Here is a 22,191-nt window from a genome sequence, read left to right on the forward strand (position 1 = left end):
GCAGGGGTTGGATAATTCTTCCACTCCAGGAGGCAACTTGCTTTCTCCTTGTATAGTATACTCTCACATATCCTGATTATCACCAAACTGGTTTTACAGTTGTGACAGTTCCCATCAGTGGTTCCTGACCTAAGATGATATATTCAGATGCCTGCAGGGACAAAAATGGAGCAATGGGAGCAGACCTGAGTGGCAGTACGGTGTACCATTACATATCCTCTGGTTTAGGCAATGTATTTTGATTTATGTGCTATTCTTAATAAGCGATGTTTTATGTTTTGGCACCACCAAGAGCTAGTGTTGCTTACTGCTACAGTAAGTCTCTAAATAGAAATGACGGTTTTAGTCCCTGCTTTTTAGAAACTGTCTAACTGCAAACATTGAAAAAAAGCCCTCACTTGCTCCCAGGGTCACATGGATAGCTTTTTTTTAAAATTCCTTTTTTCTCTCTAGAACTTTTATTCATCCTCCAGTGAATATTTTCTGCTTACGTAGCTAAACTTCCAACCTACTTAGTAAGTGTTTTGAGTTTGGGGAAATAGAACCTAAAAGCAGGCAAGTGTTTGCATGTAACAGTAGTTGTAGTTTACATCTGTAAGTCTCAATTTCATATCTAAAATGGTATGTACAGCAGCCACCAAACCCTGAGGCAGTTTCCCTTTCCAGTCAACTTAAGTTGTACATCATGCGTGCATCTGAAAACTCCATCAGCAAAAGGTGACAAGTGGTAAGCTCCTGCATTAGCCTACTAGAGAGAGAGCCACATCTCAAGGTTAGAGTTTATGTAATAAAGTTCAATAAAGCAGGGACTGAACAGCAAGGCTTATTACTGAATTATGCAGTTCCAAAAGGGCTAAGAAGAAGGCCTCAGCCAGTATGGATGAATGGTTAATGATTAAGAGTGACTGCAAAAATTTGGCAACGTTTATTTACTTCTGTTAAGTTTCCTTCTCCCATAAGTTTCTATTATGATCCACGCATTCACACGATGGTTTCTATCTGTCTACACAGGTAAGGGATTCTTTAAAGGCAGTCAGACAAGTCAAAATTTACTTAAGCTAAGTCCCTGTCTCATTTGATTTGAAAATCTGTAAAATGGCTAGTGAAATGAAATTAACAGAAAATCTGGTTTTCTATAGTGATGTTCACAAAGTTGTTTAGCCCACCATATTAATATCCTTCATATGGATTCAATTATTTAGGACTTTAAAAAGGGTTGCATGCATGTAAAAATACATCTTTATATTTTTAGAATTCATGTACACTCACTCAGCAAGGCTTTAAGCATTCATTTAATGCTTTTTTAAGCACCAGTTGTGTAGCAGAATTCCTCAGACAAGATACTTTCCCATGAATTTAAATAGTATGGCTTTGAAATTGATAATTTCTATCTACTAAAATTTTAATTTTAAAATTATAATTTTCATCAACTGGAAGAGTAAAGTTTAAGACTAATGCTCAGATTAGAAATATTTTGAAATTATAATCATAGAATCTGGAAATAAAAGTAACAAATCAGCATAAATTCCCTTAGTGTATAAAAGATTTAGAAAACTATAAATATACATTATAAATATAAAGAAAGCATGTAAAAGGTACAACAAGCTATTCTTCTGGCAAGTCAAAGACAAATTCTCAGCTTGGATTCCTCTATTTAGACCGAAGCATTTAAAAGCTGGATGCCTAACTCTGATGTAATCAACCCAGCTTCTGTTTATCGCACTGGAGATAAATGGACATCACCAGAGCAGAACTCATCTCATCCTGAACTAAGCACCTATGATATGTCAGACTTTTTGCCCCTGCAGATACTGATTTTTCTCCTGCTATACAGGGAGTGTAGGATGACTAGCTTAATTTGACATCTGAAGTTAGGTGTAATTTATCACGTTTTTAACTTCGTATCTTACCAAGTCCATTTAACAATTTTACCTAAGGGCAAACAATATTTTAATAAAATATCAGAAAAAGCAAACTTCTTCATTGTTTGCATCACCCCCAGGTTTTGTTTTTTCTTAAATTCACCACCTGAAAGCAATGTCGAAGTGTACATTTAAGAAACAGTGCCTATGAGCCTGAAGTCAAAGACACATTAAAAGATCATCTGTGAAATACACAGCGCAATGGATGGCGCCTTTACTTGCTCATTTGTCTCCTCCTACACCAGTGCTTGCAAGAAGCGGGGAAGGCATAAAACAAATTTCACAAGATTTGTACCTCCTAACACCAGAAAAACTTTTCACAAACCCTGTGTGCTGTGGAATTAGTGCACCATAACGAACGGCTGATCATCATTTTGAACAGAAGAGGACAAAGTAAATTTTTCATGCAAGATTCTGAAATACAAATTCAAGCATGCAGTCCACATGACCTGTATCTTGAGCAGGTAGCCTTAATTTGCATAAGACCTAAGAAAATTAACAGATCTAGCAGGATCTGCCTCCCCAGTACATAGACAGGATTATTCACAGATATATTATGTTAACACGGGGCATTTAACTTGTTATCTATGTAAAGTATTTTCTATATTTTGGCTAAGTATTCTTACTATTATTACACAATTTGCAAATAATTAGAAGTGCAAAAACAGCTCTAGAAAATATAGTGGTCTCCACCAATAAAAAAAGATGACAGTCATACCTTTTAAAGTTTTCTGACAGAACCCAAAGAATAAATTCTCATAGGAAAACTAACTAAAGAAAATTAAGATGAGCAAAACTAAAATAGATACTGTTTTTAAATGTGATTTTCAAGGAAAATGGAATAAAATAAATCTGGAAGATATTACATAAGGAATCAGGTAAATTCACCTATTTGCTTTGCCTATTTGAATACTTAACTACTGAAAAAATCCCTACCTTCGGGTAATTTTGCCATCATTTCAAAAATCTGGTGTGTGTTCTTCCGACAGATATCTACTGGATCATCCAAGAGCTCAGTAAGGGCAGAAATTATTCCATTTTGGATCAACCCTTGCCTACAAACAACATTGCAGGACAGATTTAACTAAGCATAATAAAACTCATATATATTTGTGAGATGCTTAATCTTAACTAAATACTCTTATTTACATTGCACCTATCTTGCAAAAACGTAGAAATTCTGTTCTTATTTCTCACTGAAATGTCTTTATTGCTTCCAATACCATCCAGTAAAGTCTGGAATTACACTTACCTGCCAACACTATGCATAGCCATTACATAGAGGATTTCTGTTGTTTTTTGTCGGACAGTACTGTCATGATGTAGCAGCAAAGTCTTCAGGTTATCCAAGAATCCTATGGGACGCAATAGTTCGTTTTAACATTTCTTAACTTCAACATTGATTTAAAATAGCAATACTCATTTTTATCTCTCAATTTGAAGCACAAACAATCGGAATTTTCATCTTGTCCTGACAGTGAAACTCTCATGGTCATATCTCAAGTAGGGAAGAAAATTTCAAGTTTTAAGGCCTACTGACAAAAATGCCATGCTACAAACAAGCCACTGACTTCTGTATCAAGTTAAATCCTAATCTTGCAAATATTTATGAAGTGACATAACTCTAAAAATAACTCAAGTCAGTGGAGCTATTGATGTTTTTAGAAAAGCATGTGTTTGCAGGATTGACACATTTTTTTAAACTTTCTTTACGTGTAGCATGGGCTATGTAAAAACACACAGCATCATTGCTTTTCACACATATAAATAAATTTGGTGAACCATTAATGATTATGTGTATACACATATAGCACTGACCAAAAAAAACCCCCCCAAACAAACAACAATCTTACATTGCTTCAGCAGCTACTGTTAATCAAACAATAACTTAATAAATTTTGAACATTATTATTGGTATCTCTTATGAGGAAAAAAATATGAAGGAAGTAAATGGAGAAAAAAGCAGTGGCAAACTGGAGGACTTCTTCATTGTTACATAGGGAGCTATGTAGATACACAACAGACTGCTAAAAATTGTGAAGATAAGCTTGTGTGGGGTTTTTTCCAAAATCCAAACATAGGATTCTTCCAAGTGCTGGGATAAAATCTTCTGAAAATAGTGGTGGCCAGATATAATCCTGATGAGTATGAAAAATTTGGTTATATTGTCTTGTATCTTAATTTCTCATGAAGTTCCAGGGGGTTTTTTTGTTATAGACTCATTCTACAATCACTAAGATACTTCTGAGAAGGAGTTCTGCATAAAAAGCTCTGATGTTTTGTCTCTCTGGTAAAGTTGTATCTGGATGTGCCATGCTATCCACTGCTGAAGGAATAAATGGCAAAAGACGACTTCATGGATTTTGCAAACGAACTTGTAAACCTTATTTAAATATTATTTTATTAATTATTAATGAAAAGGTTCATCGGAGTTTTTTCCCTGTTATTATTATGGGATCTGAGAATGAGTATTTTGAGCACCTCAAGCATGAAAAATGCAGGAAGGTACCACTGTCATATGTCATACGTGGTAGAAAACGGCTAATGAAGGAAAAAAAAAGGGATTTGACTTTTTTTCCTGCTCTAGGATAACTAAAAGTTTTTCTTTTCCCCTTTCTAAATAAAATATATTTAGGAGTTTTATGTTATTAGAAATTCATAAATTCACTGCTTTGTTTTTTTCTGAGAGGTTCAACGGGATTAGAGAAGAGTCCAGGCAAATGAAATTTAACTAAGTGGCAAGGGATAGGGGTGGGGGTGGTGTTTCTAACTTTGGACTAATTACACTTTTTTTTTTTAATTAGCCTATGTTAGGAATTAGCTAAAATGCAGAATAAACAAAAGAAAAAAAACATTCTGGACTAATTCTGTATTTGGGGGTTGATAAAACCTGTAGTGAGCCATTGATAAATCCTAAAGTGAGAATACTCTTAAAATAACTGTCATGTGTATGGCATTATAATTATTACCTTTTTAAGGTAAAACAAGTAGAGATTAAAACAAAAAAATCTTCACGGACATTTTGTGTCATCAAAGATATTGCAAGGAAAAAAGTAGTGCACAAAAGTAAAGTGGTTTTTTTCCCCCCACTGTGTCAAAGCTTATGACAACAGATCACTTACCTACTTCTATTGCCTGGTAGACATTTTCTGGGTCATGGACCAGATCGCAGAGTGCCATCAATGCCCGCTGCTGAGCCAGCAGCTCAGGAGACTGTAACTCCTCATTCAGTTTAGGAAGGGCCCTCTTTCCAAATGCAACAGGAGCTTTTGTGGGGTCTATATCAGGGGGGAGGTTGGCTGAGATACGAGCGTGTGCCATCCCAAATTTTCCTGGGAAGGATTCTCCTTTATCCCTACAAATACTCCAAAATTACTGTACCTGGTGACTGGACAGATAATGTACCAAAAAGACAACTACTGACTTTAAATAGTGCTCTGTGTCCCCGAAGAGCTATTTTAGCACACATTCATTGTTAGGAAGCTATGAAAGAAGAGGCTGGAATGTTTCATGGTCATCAGCATTAATGTCTGTTCATCAGCTGAACTGTCTTATCTGGTTTCTCTACTGAACACTGTTAAAAAAAAAAAGAGAGAGAGAGAAGGAAAGCCTAAAATTGCAAGGTGAGGGAGGGAATGTTTTTCAAAGGGTTAAAGTGTAGTCCAATGTCCCGAACCAGAGAAGGGGCTCAAAATAACATTAAAGCAAAAGCAAAAACCCCGCCATTTTTCAGAAAAGCATTATTTTAAAAGAGGTCTAGTTGAAACCCGCCCTCAGAATTCGTTAACGTTTGAAATAATCGGTGATGGCTGACCTCCCCCTTCCCTCAGTAAGGAAAACGGCTCAGTTGACAGAAGCATACAGCCTCCAGTGGTGAAAACTGCTCAACAAAAAAACCAGCTGCAAAGTTAAAACAGCTGCTAAACAACTGCATTTCTCTCTTCAAAACAAAATAAATAGGCTAAATAATGAAAGGCGCCCTGTCCCACCAATATGTCGCCGCCTCAGCCCGTCCCCGGTTCCCGCTCCACAGCTCCTGCCAGCTACGCCACCGCCTGTCGCGCCCGCGTGCTCTGGTTGTCGCAGCAACCGGCCCATTGCGTACTCCCTACTCCGTGAATAAAAACTACGCAGCCAAGCATAGTGAGTCCGGTCCTGCGTCAACAGCGTAAGTACCGCGTTTGACGGTGGCTGTTGCGAGAGAGTAGCGTCAACGGCGTAGTTGGCGAATTAGAAGCCGGGGCCGCTGCTAGGCGGGAGTCGGAGCGCTGCTGTGGAGCGCTGCGGGCGGTTGAGCTGAGGCGCGGCCCCTCAGGGAGGGAAGCGTGTGAGGACAAGGGCGAAACGCCGCTGTGGGGTTGCAGCGTGGAGACCGTTTTACCTCTCTTCTTTCCTCTGCTAAAGCATGGAGGGAGGCTCTCTTCTCACCCCGTTTTTAAAATATTGCAGCTGAGCAAAATCGAAAAGAATTCAGATTGAACAAAATGGTGGTCGAGTTAATGGCACAGACAGAGCAGGCGAGTGCCTTGTGGTACAAGGATTGAAGGGAGATCAGTAGCTTTGGACTAGGTTTTCTTTTCTAGTCTTCTCCAGAATGTCCCTATAAACAGCTAGAACGTGTAGCAGAGGTTTTCATTATCATGAGGTAGTTTCACATAACTGTATTCAAGATTTAGCCATCTTTTTTCAGTATGATTCTGCTAAAAAGTATAGTGGTGTTCAGAGGATGGTACCAGGGAGAATGTATCATTGCAGCATTGCTAGCACAACTTAAGGGTGCTCTGGATTGTCAGATGTGATCTGGCATCAGGAAAAAAACTGAACAGCTTGTGCTATAGAAGGTTAGTTCTCTGTGCAAATAGAGAAGTTGTTGAGATGTTTTTCATTATGTTTGAGTAACAATTATAATAATCAAAATTCTTAAACTGGATTTTACAAAGCCAAAGTCATTCAGATCAGCCGGATTAAAATAAAACATGGGAATAGGTTCTGGTTTGTTGATCTTCAAAATCCGTAAAAGAAAAATGACTACCTTAAAAAGTATTTTCCGGAAAGGAGTTGTTTATCTGCAACATTTTAGAGCAGATTATTTAAAGTAGAAGTTATTTTCCTGAATTAGATTAGACTTCCACTAACTATATATTTGTAAAGTTTAACCCTGTTTCAATAGGAAGAATGTGAACTTTTCTCAATGTAGAAGGAGCAGGAGAAGATCAGAGACTCCTCTTGTCCTTCAGTGTTAACTCTGCTCTCATCCTTTTGGCGTGAGTTGTTTTGTCTTGTCCTTCACCATAGCTTGGAATACTGATTTTGGTTAGTGGTCATGACGTTAACTTATTTTATGTACAGCTTCTGAATGCCTTACTCAAATCCTTTGTCCGCAGAATCTGCTGGTGATACTGGTCCTGCAACATTGATGCGAGGAGGGTTGTGATGCCATGGAGACACTATATTCCCAGTCCTCCCTGGTGACTGAATCCCCTTCAGCTCTGTAAGAAGAGAAAATCTGGATCTCGGTATCGATCGTTCTCAGTATTTTTGGCAGCATTGTATTTCTTAAATAAATGATCTTTTTCCTGTAATGGTGTGGCTAATTTGTTTATTTGGTAAATTGGGATATGTTTATGTCTGTGTGAGATTTAGATTAAATACACTAAATGTAAGTGAAGATGGCCTCTCAGTTTTAAAATGCTTCTGTTAGGTTGCCTTGGTCCCTCCTGTACTTTGGATTCACTGAGATTGTTGAATTGATTTTTTTTGTAGCTTAGATTGTGAAAGAGCTCTAGCAGACAAGCAGTGAGTCAGCCTATGTACACATGACATTTTTGCATGCTTAGGATGTGTTGAACTAGAACTAGGAGAATATGGAGAAAGCAAGTTAGTATTTGAAACTCTTACCAACTGGCAGGGTTTTCCTTTTTGTTTTCAGAACTATTATTTTAAGACATTAACATTGCCATAAAATCATTCAAACTTGCCAAAAGGGCAGGAGGACACCATAAAAAGGGTCTACATCTCTCTAGTTTTATAGGGTCACAAGTTGCATGATAAATAGAGCTATGCATATGGTAATAAATAAATACTGTAATGTCACCTTCTTTGGTGAATAACCCATCAGCTGCAAATCTGGATTCTTTGGTGGGAAGTGGGTGTTTCAGTATGGTTGAAATCACGAGTACCTGAAGTGATTTAAAAGCAATTCCTCACAAAAGAGGATAAAACATTAATTCTAAGTAGTGGACTAGCAATTTTGTTGAGCATTATTCTTAGCGTGGGGTTGTAAAACACAGCTGCAGGTTTTTTGTTATATACTTTGTCGTTGTTTAAAATTACTTGTCCACATTGATTTGCCCTTTAACATTTTTAGTCTGCTGCAGGAATGGGAGAGGCTTGTCTCCTGGATGTTAAAAGGTCCAAGCCTGTTCCAGCATTATCAAAATATGACTATTAGAATGTGAGAGCTTTCTTTTGTCCTGAAATTTGGAAATTTAAATCCTAATGAAATAAACAGCAAAATCTTTTAGCATCCTAAATTACAGTCTAGCATACTAAATGCTGTCTAAACTAATGAGTTGATTAACAATACAAAAGAGCTGTGTGATTTCTTATTCCTTGTCTTTACTGTTTGGTACGTTAAAAAGCTAGATTACTAATGACTAGAAAGACATTTATGTAATTCAGAGTGTCTCATTGATGGCATGCACATCCTGACTCTAAAGCTGAAATGAAATCAAGTTGAAATTCTGAAAAAATCCCTCAGGAGTTTCTTTATAATTGCTACTATGCTTAATATTAGCACTGTAACAGTTCCCTACTCCATTAGTTCCTTGTCTGCTGGGTTAATCCTGCTCTTTGTATCCGTATATACAAACTGTCTTTGAAGAAAATGGAACTATTTTCTTACACAGGATTAAGGGACCATTGGGTTTATTAAGGAGCAGTTTCTGATCAAAGGAATCTGTACGGCCACTGAAACCAGTTTGTTCTTTTAAAGCTAGGGCCCTGTGTATAGTTAAATTACTCCAACTCCGCCTTCCCAATCTGTAAGAGAAGGGGAGGAAGGGAACTGTTGCAAGCCTGTTGCTATGGCCACGCAGCAGCAGGCTGAGCTGTTTGCGTGGCTGGGATCCTGCTGCATCAGCTGCTGCACGGTGAGTCCTTCCTTACACTTTGCTACACGATGAATGTTCTTATTAGAAACATTCTTTTGAACGCCAATAAGAAATTGGTACCCTATTAAGGGTCCCCTCCCCCAACAACCCACGAGGTTTCATTGCATAACCAATTTGATATGTCTCAAGTGGGATATCTAAATGCATTTGTGCTTTTCATGTGAACATTATTCTTTTTCCAAGTCAGACTATCTACTGATTTCATTCTTTCTGAGCTGATCTTGGATGGAAGTTTTATGTTGTGCCAAGAAATGTGGCAGCTTCATCTTTTCTCCTTTCTTCTGACTGAATGAAATCTGGTATCCCCTAACATTTATTAATGTGCTTAGTGCAGAGGCATTTCAAACAATGATCAGCAAGATTTTAAAATTAAACACCGCAAAATCCTTTGAGGGCTAAACTGCAAGCACTTATATTGAATTAAGTGAACAATTCTCTGCCCTCCCATGGAATTAGGGTTGGTACCTTGTAGTTTCAGAAAGCCACTGTTTGCTACTACAGCTATGTGCACTGAAGCAGTCCCTTTTACATAAGAAACAGGTTTTCTTTAACGCAAATAAAGTCAAAGAACTGCCAGTTGTACTGAAAGGGAAAAAGATGATAAGTCTGTAAGAACTGTTAATTTTTTTTTTAATCATGTTTTCCCTGTATTGAAATAATTCCTGAATACTATGTTTCTCTTTACATATTTCCTGTCTGGTAGAATTTAATTGAATTTGGAGGATGAAGTCCAACCTAATGCATTTGGTTCCCCCAGTGAGCAGGGACAGAATAATCTCCCAGTTTCCCAAGGTAAGCATTCTTTGTCCCTCTGGTGACAGTATGTAGCACCTGCCACATTGAGCATGATTATATGATTAGTGATACAGCAGATCAGATGTAGTAGGCACTGTAGAAACACAGACAGAAAAGATCATTCATGTCCCCAAAGAGTTTTGTACTTGAAGTATAATAGAAGAGTTAAGGACAGGGAAGGACAAGGAATTACCATTCTGTTTTTTCAGTTGCTCAAAAGATCCTTTTAAGGGAGTTAGCATTTTTTTCTGTGCTTGATCTCAGGCACGTATTTTGCTTTTAATTTTATGAAAACTACAACAGTTATTTTAAGCAAATATAAGGTAAAATACGGTTTTCACTTTTAACTAATGCCTAATTAAAAACTGGTAATAAAAACAGTGCTTCATACATATAAGAGATCTTTATATGAGACATCTTTATTGACATCTTTTATCTCTTTATATAAGAGATCTTTATATCATGTAAGACTTTGTAGTAATAATGACTTGCTTAATAAGTAGTAATAATGACTTGTAGTAGTAATAATGACTTGTAGTAATAATGACTTGCTTAATAATGTAGTACTAAATGACTTGCTGTAGTAATAATGACTTGGTATGCTCCCATCTGTGTTTGTCTTGTGTGTTTTTGATTACTGGGATAATTTAAGGTACTTGCTATTGTACTGAATGATGAGCAAATGTATTTGACTGTGGAAGTTTAGTTAGTGCTCGGATGCTGATACTCAGAAAGGCGGTCAAATGATGGCACTGTCCAAAGGAGTTTTTACAAACGTAACTGTGGGGAAGCCTTACTGCCTTCTAACCGAAGCTATCCTTTTCTTATGTCAGGGTATCCCTGTGCTTGACAAACTCTTTGAATTAATCTTCTTACCATTTTTTCCTTGCTGATTTGACTTCTTGCAAAGTAGACATCAGATAATTTATCCCAGTAGCTGTTCTCTCCTATTTTCAGTGGTACACACCTGAGGCCTGTCTGCAGTTCAAAGAGCACTTCCATGCGCAGGTCAGGACTGCTTGTCAGCAGAGCACTGGAACAGTTGGGTAAGTTTGTAATAAACCAAGTATGCAATTAAGAAAGTATTTTAAGCTCCTTATAGCCTGCTTCCTTCATAGGCTTTTTGTCCCTCATTCCTCGTCTTCCTCACTCCAGTATGTTTCAAGGCAGCTAAGCCCATGCATATGGCAGTTCTCAGACCTGTTTTACAGTAAATTAATAAAGTGCCTCTTCTTCCCATAAGTGTCAAAGACACTTTTTCTGCTGGCATAAGTAGTGTTGAAAAAGTAGCGGAGTCATTTAGCAACAAATAGTTGTTTAGCAACTTTGAACTAAACTCTTAGTTCAAAAGATTAATTGACTGTTTAAAATTAGTGTTGAATTTTGCACGTGCAAGTCAGTATGGCAACCAAATTCTAGAGCAGTTATAAGGAATAGGGCAGATCAGACTTGCTGTATTCCTGTTGGTGTTCCAAATGAGCAGTTAATAAAGGCTTTGGGGGAATATAAATATACAGCAGTTCTAAGCTGCTTGAAACACAGAAGAATCTAGCTTTAGTCTTTTAGAAGTATACATGCTGAGAAGTTGTCTTAAATATTTCCTTAAAACTGGAGCAAAATTCTGGTAAATATATGGCATTGAAAAATCAAAATAAAGTGTTTTATACTCTTGTAATATTCTTTAAGTTGTTTTTTTTCACATCGTCTCTCTCCCAGAACTGTCACTTGTACTGATTTAATTCCTGAAGCAAGGCGAGAAAGCTAAACTGTGTTAGAAATCATCACTATTCAGTTAAAATAAATAGCTGTATGCTTTAGTGATAAATGCTTCTGTGTTCCACTGTGAAGGATCTTTCATAAAGTAGAGCTTCTATGAATACTGACAATTAGCTCACTATTCTTTCAAATCTAGAGTTGTTGATTACCACGAGACTTGTCATGATACCCATCTTTAAATGGAACTTTTTATTCATTTCACTAGGGAGTCTTGCTAAAAAAAAATTGAAGCCAAAATATGTCTCCCTGAGAGACATCAGTGAGTTTATTGCTTTTTAGAAGCACAGTCACTGTCTTAGTTTCATGTAAATTTGTTACAAGTGTCTGGACAATTTTGCTAGCAAGACATGCTTTAGTGAATCAAGGCATTTTTTCCCCTCTGTAACCAAGATCTATTTGGTTTTTCTATTTCCAGAGTAAACCAACTCTCCAGTTCATTTATTCTGGTAGCAGAGTATAGCTAAAATCTTTACATTTTGGCTTTGCGAATAAAATTAAATCACTCTCCTGTCACTGCTCTCTAGATATGATTATTATTAGGTAATTTTTTTGGTGGGGCGGGGGGTAGGAGGGACAGACAACTGAGTGTTTTGTACAGTAATTGTAAAACTTGACAGGAATAACCATTATCTTCCTTTTCCATTATCCCAAGTAATGGAATATTTCTTTGTCATTTGGAAAGGTAGTCTGAGAAATTCTGTAGCTAATGACTGTATTTAAGACTCTCTTGATATTCTATCAATGTGTTAAATTGTCTAATCTAGGGAGTTTTTTTCCCCCAATAGGAATTAATGGAACACACACCTCTAAACCATCACTTACTTTTTTGCTTTTCCCTTAAGGTCATTGACTTTATTCAGTATTTTATCAGTAACAGTTAATCAGGCAGAGACATGTCAGCAGCTTAGGGGCCTGTGGCCACCCAATTAGCGTTGACCAGCACACAAAATGCCTAGTCATTTTTGGGCTATTTAGAATAGATAGCTTGGAATCTGCATCACGTGGAAGCCTGATATAACCAGAAATAGTATTCAATAGAATATTATTTTCTTTGTTTAAAAATCCATTCCTTGATACAAAAGAATGTTAAACCTCTTAAGCCATTTTTGTAGCATGTGCACGAGAGATGTCAATCCAAGTTTAGGTGAACAAATACACTTACATTCACTTATCCACCTGTCTCTCCTAAAAGATACACTACATTTCAATTTTAAGAATGCAGGTTGAGTCACCTAAAGCCCATCTGCTGTATCCTGTGGGAGGACCCAGAGCAAAGAGGATTATTTGCATGAAGGCAGCTTCATATTAATATTATTCCAGAGAGTCAGAAAATGTATTGGCTCTAACCATGTGGGTGTTTTTTTCCCAGAGACAAACTCTGTAGGTTATTTTATGATCAGCAATTTCTTGTTTCTGCACTTAGGACTTGATTTGTACTATTAAAGTCAATGAGAAACTTGTGATTAATTTTAATGAAAAGGATGCAGATACTCTATGGTCTTACGTGCAAACTGCCAAATGTATACACTTGTAGTCAAAGCAATTTTAATAGAATAGAATTTATGTCCCACTGGGTTATATTTAAGTAAAAAATATGCAGAGTAAGAAATTGACTACTTCTGCTCCAAAGAGAGGGGTTTTTTTGGTGACCTTCTTTTTCTTTCTTACAATTTAAGACTCTGATCCTGCAGCACAGCAGCGTTTAGGTAAACTGGAGTCACAGGTACATGTGCTCATCACTTGGAATTTAAGGATCTAAGTCAGAATTTTTAGAGAGAGAATGTTGACATTGCTACTAAAAACCTGTAATGTTTTCAAATATTTATAACAGGCTGAAAATATCCAAAGTGGTTGTGGTAGGAGACCTGTATGTTGGGAAAACCAGCCTCATCAACAGGTACAGTTTATCTCAGCAGATGGTTTGATTATGCTCTTTCTCAAATAAATGTTATAATGTTTCCATTCCTGTCTATTCAGGGTAGTACTTCATGGTTCTGTTTTGAACCATGGTTTTGTTATTAAATAAAAGATGAAACAAAGTCTACAGTATGAGACAGGCTTGATACACCAACACAGAAAGTCATGCTCCGGCACTTCAATCAGTGTATGTTATATTCTTATGCAGTCAAATATGATACAGTGTTTCCTTAAGAAATCCAGTCTAAAGGCTAAATAATCAGAAGGTTAAAAAAAAAAAAAAATCTTTCCAGTCTCTGAGTCTCGCTTTCATGTTTTCTCCTTATTTGTAGGGTTGTTCACTGAAACATTTTTAAAACATTTTTAAGTCATCCTTGTGTGGGTTCCTGCACTCATTTCTACAGCTGCAAGGCTGTAGAGGAAGCTCTAGTTTTTCCATAGCTTATAAAATAAGACAGATAAAATATAGAACGCTTTAAAGAATAGCTATTTGATTCTTTACCAGATGTTAAAAACAGCTCTTAGGCTTTTTGTATCTAAGTCCAGTGAACAGATCACTGAATTTCTGTAGCTTATGATTACCATGACAGCTTTCTGTCTATGTTTGTGGTTTTTTATTATTATTTCTTCCACATTCTTAAGTAGATATGGTAAATTTTTTATCCCATTGATTAATCATTTGGGTCATTATTTATGACCCAAAATATATTCCCTTGTAACTAAAACTATAAGATAGTGTATCTTCCTTGACAGTCCAAAGATAACTTATTTTGATTCTCATCTCATCCTGAGAGCTTACTAGATGTATATACTTTCTAGTTTGTTACCCAGTATCTCCTTTTTTTTAATTAGCTTCTTGGTGTTTTTATATATGCTTCTGCAATATATAGCTACTCTACAGTTAGTTAATTCTTTTCTTCATAATTTACCCTAGAAAGCGTTAGTTTTGCAGTTATTTGTAGCTGGGTGTTACTAGTATTTCATCTCTTTTTTTTTTTAATTGCAGATTTTGTAAAGATAATTTTGACCGAGACTACAAGGCGACCATTGGAGTGGATTTTGAAATTGAACGTTTTGAAATAATTGGAATACCATACAATCTCCAGATGTAAGTTGAAACAGGGTGGTTAAGTACTGCACAGAGTACAATCTCAGCAGAGCTTGAATTGCTGCAGACTCTAGTGGAATAAAGATTTTTTAAAAATAATAAAATTGCACAAAGAATAATGAGTTCTGAAAAACAGGTTCTGTACCTGGACTTGCAGTTTTAGTAGAAGTTTTACTCTCTTGGATTTCTCATCCCTAAAAAAGTTGTTGTAAGTTTGTCAATGAAAATTAATCTTGGATGTCTTGTGCCATTTCAGTGGAGTTCTGCCTTTTTTAGTCAAGTTTCTTGAAAGAGAAGTGGAAGCTTTTGCCACAGATTTTGTCCAGTTCTACTGTTACACCATTCTGTCATTTGAGTTTAGTAGGTACAGTGGGCACTGAACTTGGCTTTACTGGGAGTTTTATTTCTGCAGCCATTGAAATTAATGGTAAGGTGTCCGGTGATTTCAGCATCTCTTAGTTAGGCACTAATTGATTTTCCCAAATAATAGAAAGACTCGAGTGTTTTTATTAGAATGTGAACCTAAAATCTTTGATTTTCAGCTTTGTTTATCAGACTAGTGGGAATCCCGGCCTTCTCTCACCTGCTTTGCTTCTGCTGAAGGATGTCCTTTAGTATTTCCAGTGGCTAGCAATATTGTTCTGTAGAGGGCATTATTGAATCATCTATGCTGTAGTATGACATAGAGCAGAAATAAGATGCTTTGCATGAAGTATTTTAGTGCATGAATCTTAAAAACCTTTTCACTTAGGGGCACATTTTTTCTGAGATACTGGTGTAAAGAGATGGCTAATGGGATTTATTGAAAAATACTTAGAAATCCATTTCCCACTGATTTCAGAGCCATTGTGTTTTTGAAAATTCTGCTGGGCACTATCCTTTGGGAACTTGAGTCCCTCTAAAAATATAGACTGATGCATCAGTATTTTGCCAACTGAAGCAATAAGGTTCATGAGCTACTAAATGTCAGGTTGTATTATCTGCAGAATCTTCAGTGGCTGGGTAGAACATTTCCATATGATAAGCACTAGTGCCCCCTCTTGCTGAGAGATTTCCATACAAGATAAATTTGCAAGTATCTGTGACTGGCAGTAGTAGGCTATAACAAAAACCCAAACCGTTGTAGTGCTGGCAATAGCTGAGAGGACTGCATGTCATCTTCATTAATAAGAAGCACTTTCTTGTTTTTCTTTAATGGTGTCATTAGTACCTGGTGGATGGGGCTGTATGTCTCTAATTTGTAGTGTATGGACAGATATCATATCTAGCAGTCACAAGATTGTAATATGGGCTAATATATGATTTAGCTAGTATTGGCACAGAAAATTTTCAAAATTAGATTGTCCTAGAAATACATGCAAATGACATAGATGAGGAAAAAATGTTTTAAGAAAAGGGTATTACCATGCAGAATATGAATATTTGAATTGTGTCTCCAAAATGACCAGTATTTAAAAAAAAGATTAAAAAAAGATAAAAACAGAGTTCAAATGTCTTCATTGAATAATAATGCTTTACTGTATTTTTATCAGCAGTTAATGAATAACATGTTCCAGATGGTAACACTTCTCTGGTATCACATTCTTCTCCAACTTGTACCAGTCTGCTGCTTCAGTAGCATGTTTACTCAGGTTACACTGGGTTTCATTAACCTGAAATGTCTTTTTTTCCCCCATTGCACAGATGGGACACAGCAGGTCAGGAAAAGTTCAAGTGCATTGCATCTGCTTACTACCGAGGAGCAGAGGGTGAGAACAATATTAATTTGATCTGGCTGTGACAGAAGGTTGTACTTTATATGGAAACATATATGCATATGTGCTCCATGGAAAGGTACCTGTAGACACAGTGTGGTGGAATGGATTGTCTGTTATTGGAGAGAAGAAGGGACTAAAAAGCTCGTTAGTTGATATGTTGTCATACCTGTGAGCTCTGAATGTTCTGATGATGCAGTGATAAGAACTGGCACTTGTGTCTAGGAGAGAAAAAAATCTGGGTTTGGGTAAGATTATTGCTGAAGTTAGAAGTGGATACTTCTGGCATTCCCTTTGGTAAGAGACAATTTCTGCAGGAATTAAAGTGGCCCAAAATAAAAAGAGTACTAGCACTATAGACTGCAGACTACAGGTAAAGACTAAATAAGGTTGAAGACTGAGGACTTCAGTCTTACTGGGTGCTAGAGAAGGAAGAGGAATGAGCAAATGGATAGTCTTCCATCTCCTCTGTGTTAAATCTGCTCTTGCACTTTATATGTAAACATTCTCTCTGTTTAACAAGATAAGCTGGAGAGACTTCTGATACATTTTCTAATTTAATTACTTTTTTTCTGTACTTGCCTTTTATTGCAGTTATAATAACAGTGTTTGATCTGGCTGATATCCAGACTTTGGATCACACCAAGTAAGTTTCTGTATTTTGGCTTAGCCTTTAAAGATTTTACAGCAGGTTTAATTGCCTTGGGTAGCCTGTAGTTGCTGAGAACTTGCTGGATGGTGAGTGTAATTTCTATTGAGCTAAGAAATGAAGAATGACAGTCACTTGTTTGGATTGTATAAGGTGGGATTTTTCTGAAGAAAATGCGGAGCATAAATTTGAACTTCTTACCCTTGACTTCCTTTATAGTCAGTGGAGAGAAAAAGGCACTTGAGCTTGATCCTTCCTAAACTAGACATGCAGGAAGAGATGAAGTGCACCCCAAAAGCATCCTTTTTTTCCTCCATTTGCTATAAGCAGAATAACAGGCTGGCATCTGATGTAAATGGTGAAACTGATGAGATGCATCTCACGCATAATGTCTCAAGAGCCTTCATTTTCTAGGTGCACTGCTAGCCTGAAATTATTTTCTTTCTCTAGTTTCTGTACTGATTCTGATGGGAGATAGGCTGTCAAAAAGAGGAGAGAAAATTAAAACTATGTATATGTAGATATAGCTAAACTTACTGGTTCAGATACTTGTAATGGTTTGGTTACAACAGTACACTAATTGTTATGAGTAAAGTTGTTCTGCTTTCAGTGCAGGCTGCAAAACCCTACATGGATCTATGATCCACATTGTTGTCACCAGCTCAGAGTGTATATATTTCTAACATACTGTTGTGACTGTAATGCAGGTACATGTTTCTTTACAACCTGTACTCTGTCTTATTTGAATTTGTATTAGACTATTTCCTTAGACTACTGCTGTGGTACTTAGCTCATTTACATAGGACTTTGTAAAATAATATATATATTAGTGTCTCTGCTTGGCTGAAAATAATTGAAGCCTGTGAACCTGATTTCCCCCCCACACACACACACTCCCTTCCCTCCTTGACTTGCGTTGGATGACTCAGGGGAACTTGATTGCCAGAGTAACAAAAATATAAAAGCTTATGAGACAAGAATCATGCAGCCTTCATAGGGAGCTGTTTTATAATGCTGATTAGATTATTTCACTCTTCTAGATACAAACTCCCGTTTGTATCTAATCTGCTATGTTGTTCATATCTTTTCCTCTGCTTCTTGTTTTCTTATTCCTTATCTCGAGCAAAACTTTGCCCCCTCCCTTATACTAATAAATACCCTCTCTAGGTGCTAAAATCATTGTTGAATTTGCACTGTACAGTGGGCATGTTTGAACTTTTCATTAGTGGAAGGCATGTATTCAAAGGAGGTGGAATATCTCCTGGTCTCTTTCTGTCTAGAAAAAAAGGCTTTTGATAATCTCACATAAGTTCATCCTCTCACTTATCTTGTGCCCCTATTATCTGTCACTTTCTCCTATATTCGTCAGTCCCTCTGACTGAGTCTCTCGTTTCTCTTTTGTATTTCAGACAGTGGCTAGAAGATGCATTGAGGGAGAATGAGCCAGATTCCAGCTTCATCTTTCTAGTTGGAACAAAAAAAGATTTGGTAGTAAGTAAATTTAATGCAGACAAGGAAATCAGATTTCCCCTAGTTCTTCAAGTGATTTCCCTTACAAGATGTACACAATGTTGTTGAGATAAAGACCTTGGGGTGAAAAACCTAAACAGAAAGAAAGAAGATCACAGGTAAATAGAACAGCGCACTTGGAGCCAATTTAAGACGACGCTTTCTGAAAAAATGGGTAGTTAGTGAAATATCCCTATTTCCATTCCTTGCACAACATTTTTCAAGCACATACAAACAACTGAAAAGGCAGAGAAGAGTTGGGTGCACAAAAGAACAGAGTACCTAATGATCTTGAAGGTTTTTGTTGTTCTTTTTTTTAGGGACAGTGTGTTCGTTATTCAGGAACAGGGAAGAATTCTTACTTAATTGTATGTGACATCATTTTCAGAAGAACAGCATATAATGGACTCACCCTATACTGTTCTGAGTCTTGTGTTTGTCTTTCTCTAGCTATCAATACTTAATTCTTAATGATTTCAAAACAAACTTGCTTCTTCTGCTGTTTAGTTGATTTTCTTTTTTTTTTATTTCCCACCTCCCCAGCTGCCACAATATCACTTACGCAGTTTTTTTCTTACCCTTCACTGAAAATAAGTCCCAGAAAACTGCATGTCTGTCAGTTTTTCTGGTACTTTGTGTTGCTTATGCTGCTTTTTCTGAGCTGCAGTAAAAGGTAAATGTGCCAGACCTCTGAGGATGCAGATCTGAAGCCTTGTCTAATCTAGAATTCCTTACTGTAAGTTAGTTTCTGTTTTTAGAATGATAGCACTTTCAACTGAAAGGGAGACAAGAGCAAAGCAAGGGATTGTGGGTTCTAGGTATTACTTCAGTATGAAGCCAGTATCTTCCCAACTGGATTCACTCTACTTCTCATCTTGACGTCACATTATCCTTTACAGAAAACTGTACAAAAAGACAACCGGTATAATCCATCACAAATGGGCTAGAAATGGAAAGCAAATAGCGACATACTGATATGGTTGATCACAGAGAACAAATGAGAAGGGAAAAAGACCTGAAAATTAAGTGTGAGAAAGCAAAATCCATCGAAGGGGCAAGAAATTTTAGTCTTAAGAAGAGATAAAAAAGAGCAAAAATAAAAAGGGGGGAAGGCCATTGTGTTACAACATAGTAAAAATAGATGGAGTAGAAAAAAGGATCTGAGACAGAAACAAGAAAGATTAAATTCAAAGAACCATTGTGATTAGTCAGTCCTGCAAGTCTTCTGCTGAGAGTGATGGGGTGACAAGAATTTAAAGACCAGTAACTGGGCTGTTGTCTTTATGGCTCCCTACCACACTATATAGTTAGATACCATTGTCAACACTTGTTAACTGTTGTTCTGTTTCAGTGCTGTGGGAGGTGAATGGAGACTTCAATTTTAAAAGCAGTACTAAGTACTTGAATATTGTGCAATCAGACATGATTGCACAAGTTCTAAGGCAAGGCCAGAAAGGCCACTGTGAAAACTGGAAGCATCACAGTATAGATGCTAGCAGTGCCTCTATGTTATTACTGGCCCTGATACACTTCTTATGTTAAAGTTATTCCATGTTATTTACTCAGTCAGATGCTGTGTGTGAAAGGACAGAGCTAGATGCCATCCGCTTTGCCAATGAGATGCAGGCAGAATACTGGTCGGTTTCAGCCAAAACAGGTAAGTTACTGCAAAGGATGTAAAAATAGCATAACCACAAAGGCTTATGTTAAGGCGGGAGGAAGTTAAAGTTCTGTATCCCCCCCATTCCCATGCAGGTTTTTCTGTTGTTCTTGCCTTTTGTTGCTATTGGAAACTTGAGGTTTTTTAATGGTTGATTTTATTTGAGCATTTGTATGTGTTCTTGCACTGTCATGTTTACAGAAAGGAGTATTTGAGCTGCTGTGCAATGTCTAAGCATGTTTAATTCATAGGTAGTTACATAAATTCATAAATTTCATTGGTACTCAACATTAGCAATGAAAAAAGATTTTACCACAAACTGAATTATCTCTGTTGCTGACTAAAAATAAAGGTACAGTACAGGGTACAGTATTCCAGAGTAAGAAAATGAGAAATTCTCTCTGCAGTGATCAGAATGGAGGACAGATTGTTGGAGAGGCCTGTTCTGTCCCAGTATTGAGCAGTGATCTGTTCACAGATGTGGTTGTTATGCTTGATCATGTGTTGATGTGCAGTTGTAAAAAGACATAATTTCTGTCCTGTTTCCTAGGGGAAAATGTCAAAGAGTTCTTTTCCCGAGTTGCTGCCTTGGCCTTTGAACAGTCCATGATAAAGGAGCTGGAGAAAACTGCTGGGCACATGGCCCAAATTGGGGCAGGAAACTTCATCAGTATGTTATGTTTTGCTTTTTGTGTATATTTTCCTTGTTTACAGCCTGAAGGACTGGGGAGGTTTTTTGAGCATTAAAGCCTGTTTCAAATACCTGCAAGCATATTCATGTCAGTGTCTACCTGAGTTCTAGCACATAGGACTGACTGAGGCTGCATTCAGCTTTTGTTACCCTTAGTATCGGATGGTATAATTTCTTGTGAATTGATTTGATAACTTTTTTGTTTCTACAGAACTGGAAAAGAACATGATGGAAATCCCAGAAGGCAACACTCAAGTCAGCCTGAGTTGCTGCTAACTGTCAACTGTTTCTGCAAGCGCCATGCTTCTCTGTAGTCCAGCATAGAGCACCTGCAACAATGAAAGCACTCAAACCAGAAATAGAAAGTTTTATTTTTGGAAATGAGGGAGGAAAAACTTATCCAAACTTTCTTTCTGAGAGTTCTCTTGCTGCTGCAGGCTCGCTTGTGCAGGATGGTACAATTGTTACATAAACCTTTCTCTGTGTAGTGGAAACGTAACATACTTGTCTTAATGCAAGAAGACGTTGCCAGTGCCATGTGCTCACCTGTCTGCCAGAAACACTTGTAGTCAAAATTTATGTAATTTTACTGTGTTAGTGTGCTGTTCTTTGATAATTCTCTAGAAGTCTTAGATAGTGAAGTTGCATTCTCATGCGAGCAGAAAACAAATGGCAGTTCAGAATAAAAGGTGCTATCCATATGTTTTTGCCTTTTGAGATCACAGTATAAAATAATTTTGACTTGCTTTTATGTATTCCAAGTATTTTGAAACTGTTCCAAAAGAAATATTTTTAAATAACAGGTATGGAAGTACACAAATACAGACTGCATAGTTTTCACTGTGGTTTCACCATCCAGGAAAAATCTGTATTATTTTTCATTTTCCACTTGAGAATCAGAGCCCAGTTTTTAAGTATTTCCAAGCCTAGGAGAAGTCCAGGTAGGAACTTTGTTGTTTTATCCCAGCTGTCTAATATTTTGAAAATGTTACCACATAAGAATGCTATTCTTTTCCACTCTCTTGAATAAGAAAGAACGGTCACATAGGTACATGGCATAGAAAAATTAGATTTAATGTATTCCATCTTCCAAAGAGGAGGCAGAATCCTTCTCTGGATTGATCTTCATGAATACTGTCTACATTGCAGTTATACTTTGTTGCTAAGAGTAATGACATTTTCATTTTATTCTAACTGGTTTTTTTTGTTTGTAGTAACGTAACATGATTCTGGAACCA

The 22,191-nt window shown here is 37.0% G+C and overlaps 2 protein-coding genes across 2 annotated transcripts in view; one reads left to right on the plus strand and one right to left on the minus strand.

Annotated features, from left to right (window-relative positions):
* RSPH14 (radial spoke head 14 homolog) overlaps window positions 1-5,243 on the minus strand; it is a 108,942-nt gene extending 103,699 nt beyond the window's left edge. The window contains exons 1-3 of the mRNA XM_072879907.1: window positions 5,045-5,243; window positions 3,175-3,277; window positions 2,859-2,977 (exon numbers count right to left, since the gene is read on the minus strand). Coding sequence (XP_072736008.1) covers window positions 2,859-2,977; window positions 3,175-3,277; window positions 5,045-5,243 — 421 coding nt within the window. The remainder of the gene's footprint in view (window positions 1-2,858; window positions 2,978-3,174; window positions 3,278-5,044) is intronic.
* A 4,574-nt stretch (window positions 5,244-9,817) lies between these two features.
* Window positions 9,818-21,229, plus strand: RAB36 (RAB36, member RAS oncogene family). Its single transcript, XM_072880263.1, has 10 exons — window positions 9,818-9,886; window positions 10,847-10,935; window positions 13,497-13,562; window positions 14,589-14,690; window positions 16,374-16,438; window positions 17,039-17,090; window positions 18,503-18,584; window positions 20,169-20,259; window positions 20,813-20,932; window positions 21,165-21,229. Exons 1-10 carry the CDS (start codon window positions 9,818-9,820, stop codon window positions 21,227-21,229), a joined length of 801 nt encoding a protein of 266 aa, XP_072736364.1.
* Window positions 21,230-22,191: the final 962 nt, after the last annotated feature.

Source organism: Ciconia boyciana, chromosome 15 (assembly GCF_034638445.1).
Source record: "Ciconia boyciana chromosome 15, ASM3463844v1, whole genome shotgun sequence".
NCBI lineage: Eukaryota > Metazoa > Chordata > Aves > Ciconiiformes > Ciconiidae > Ciconia > Ciconia boyciana.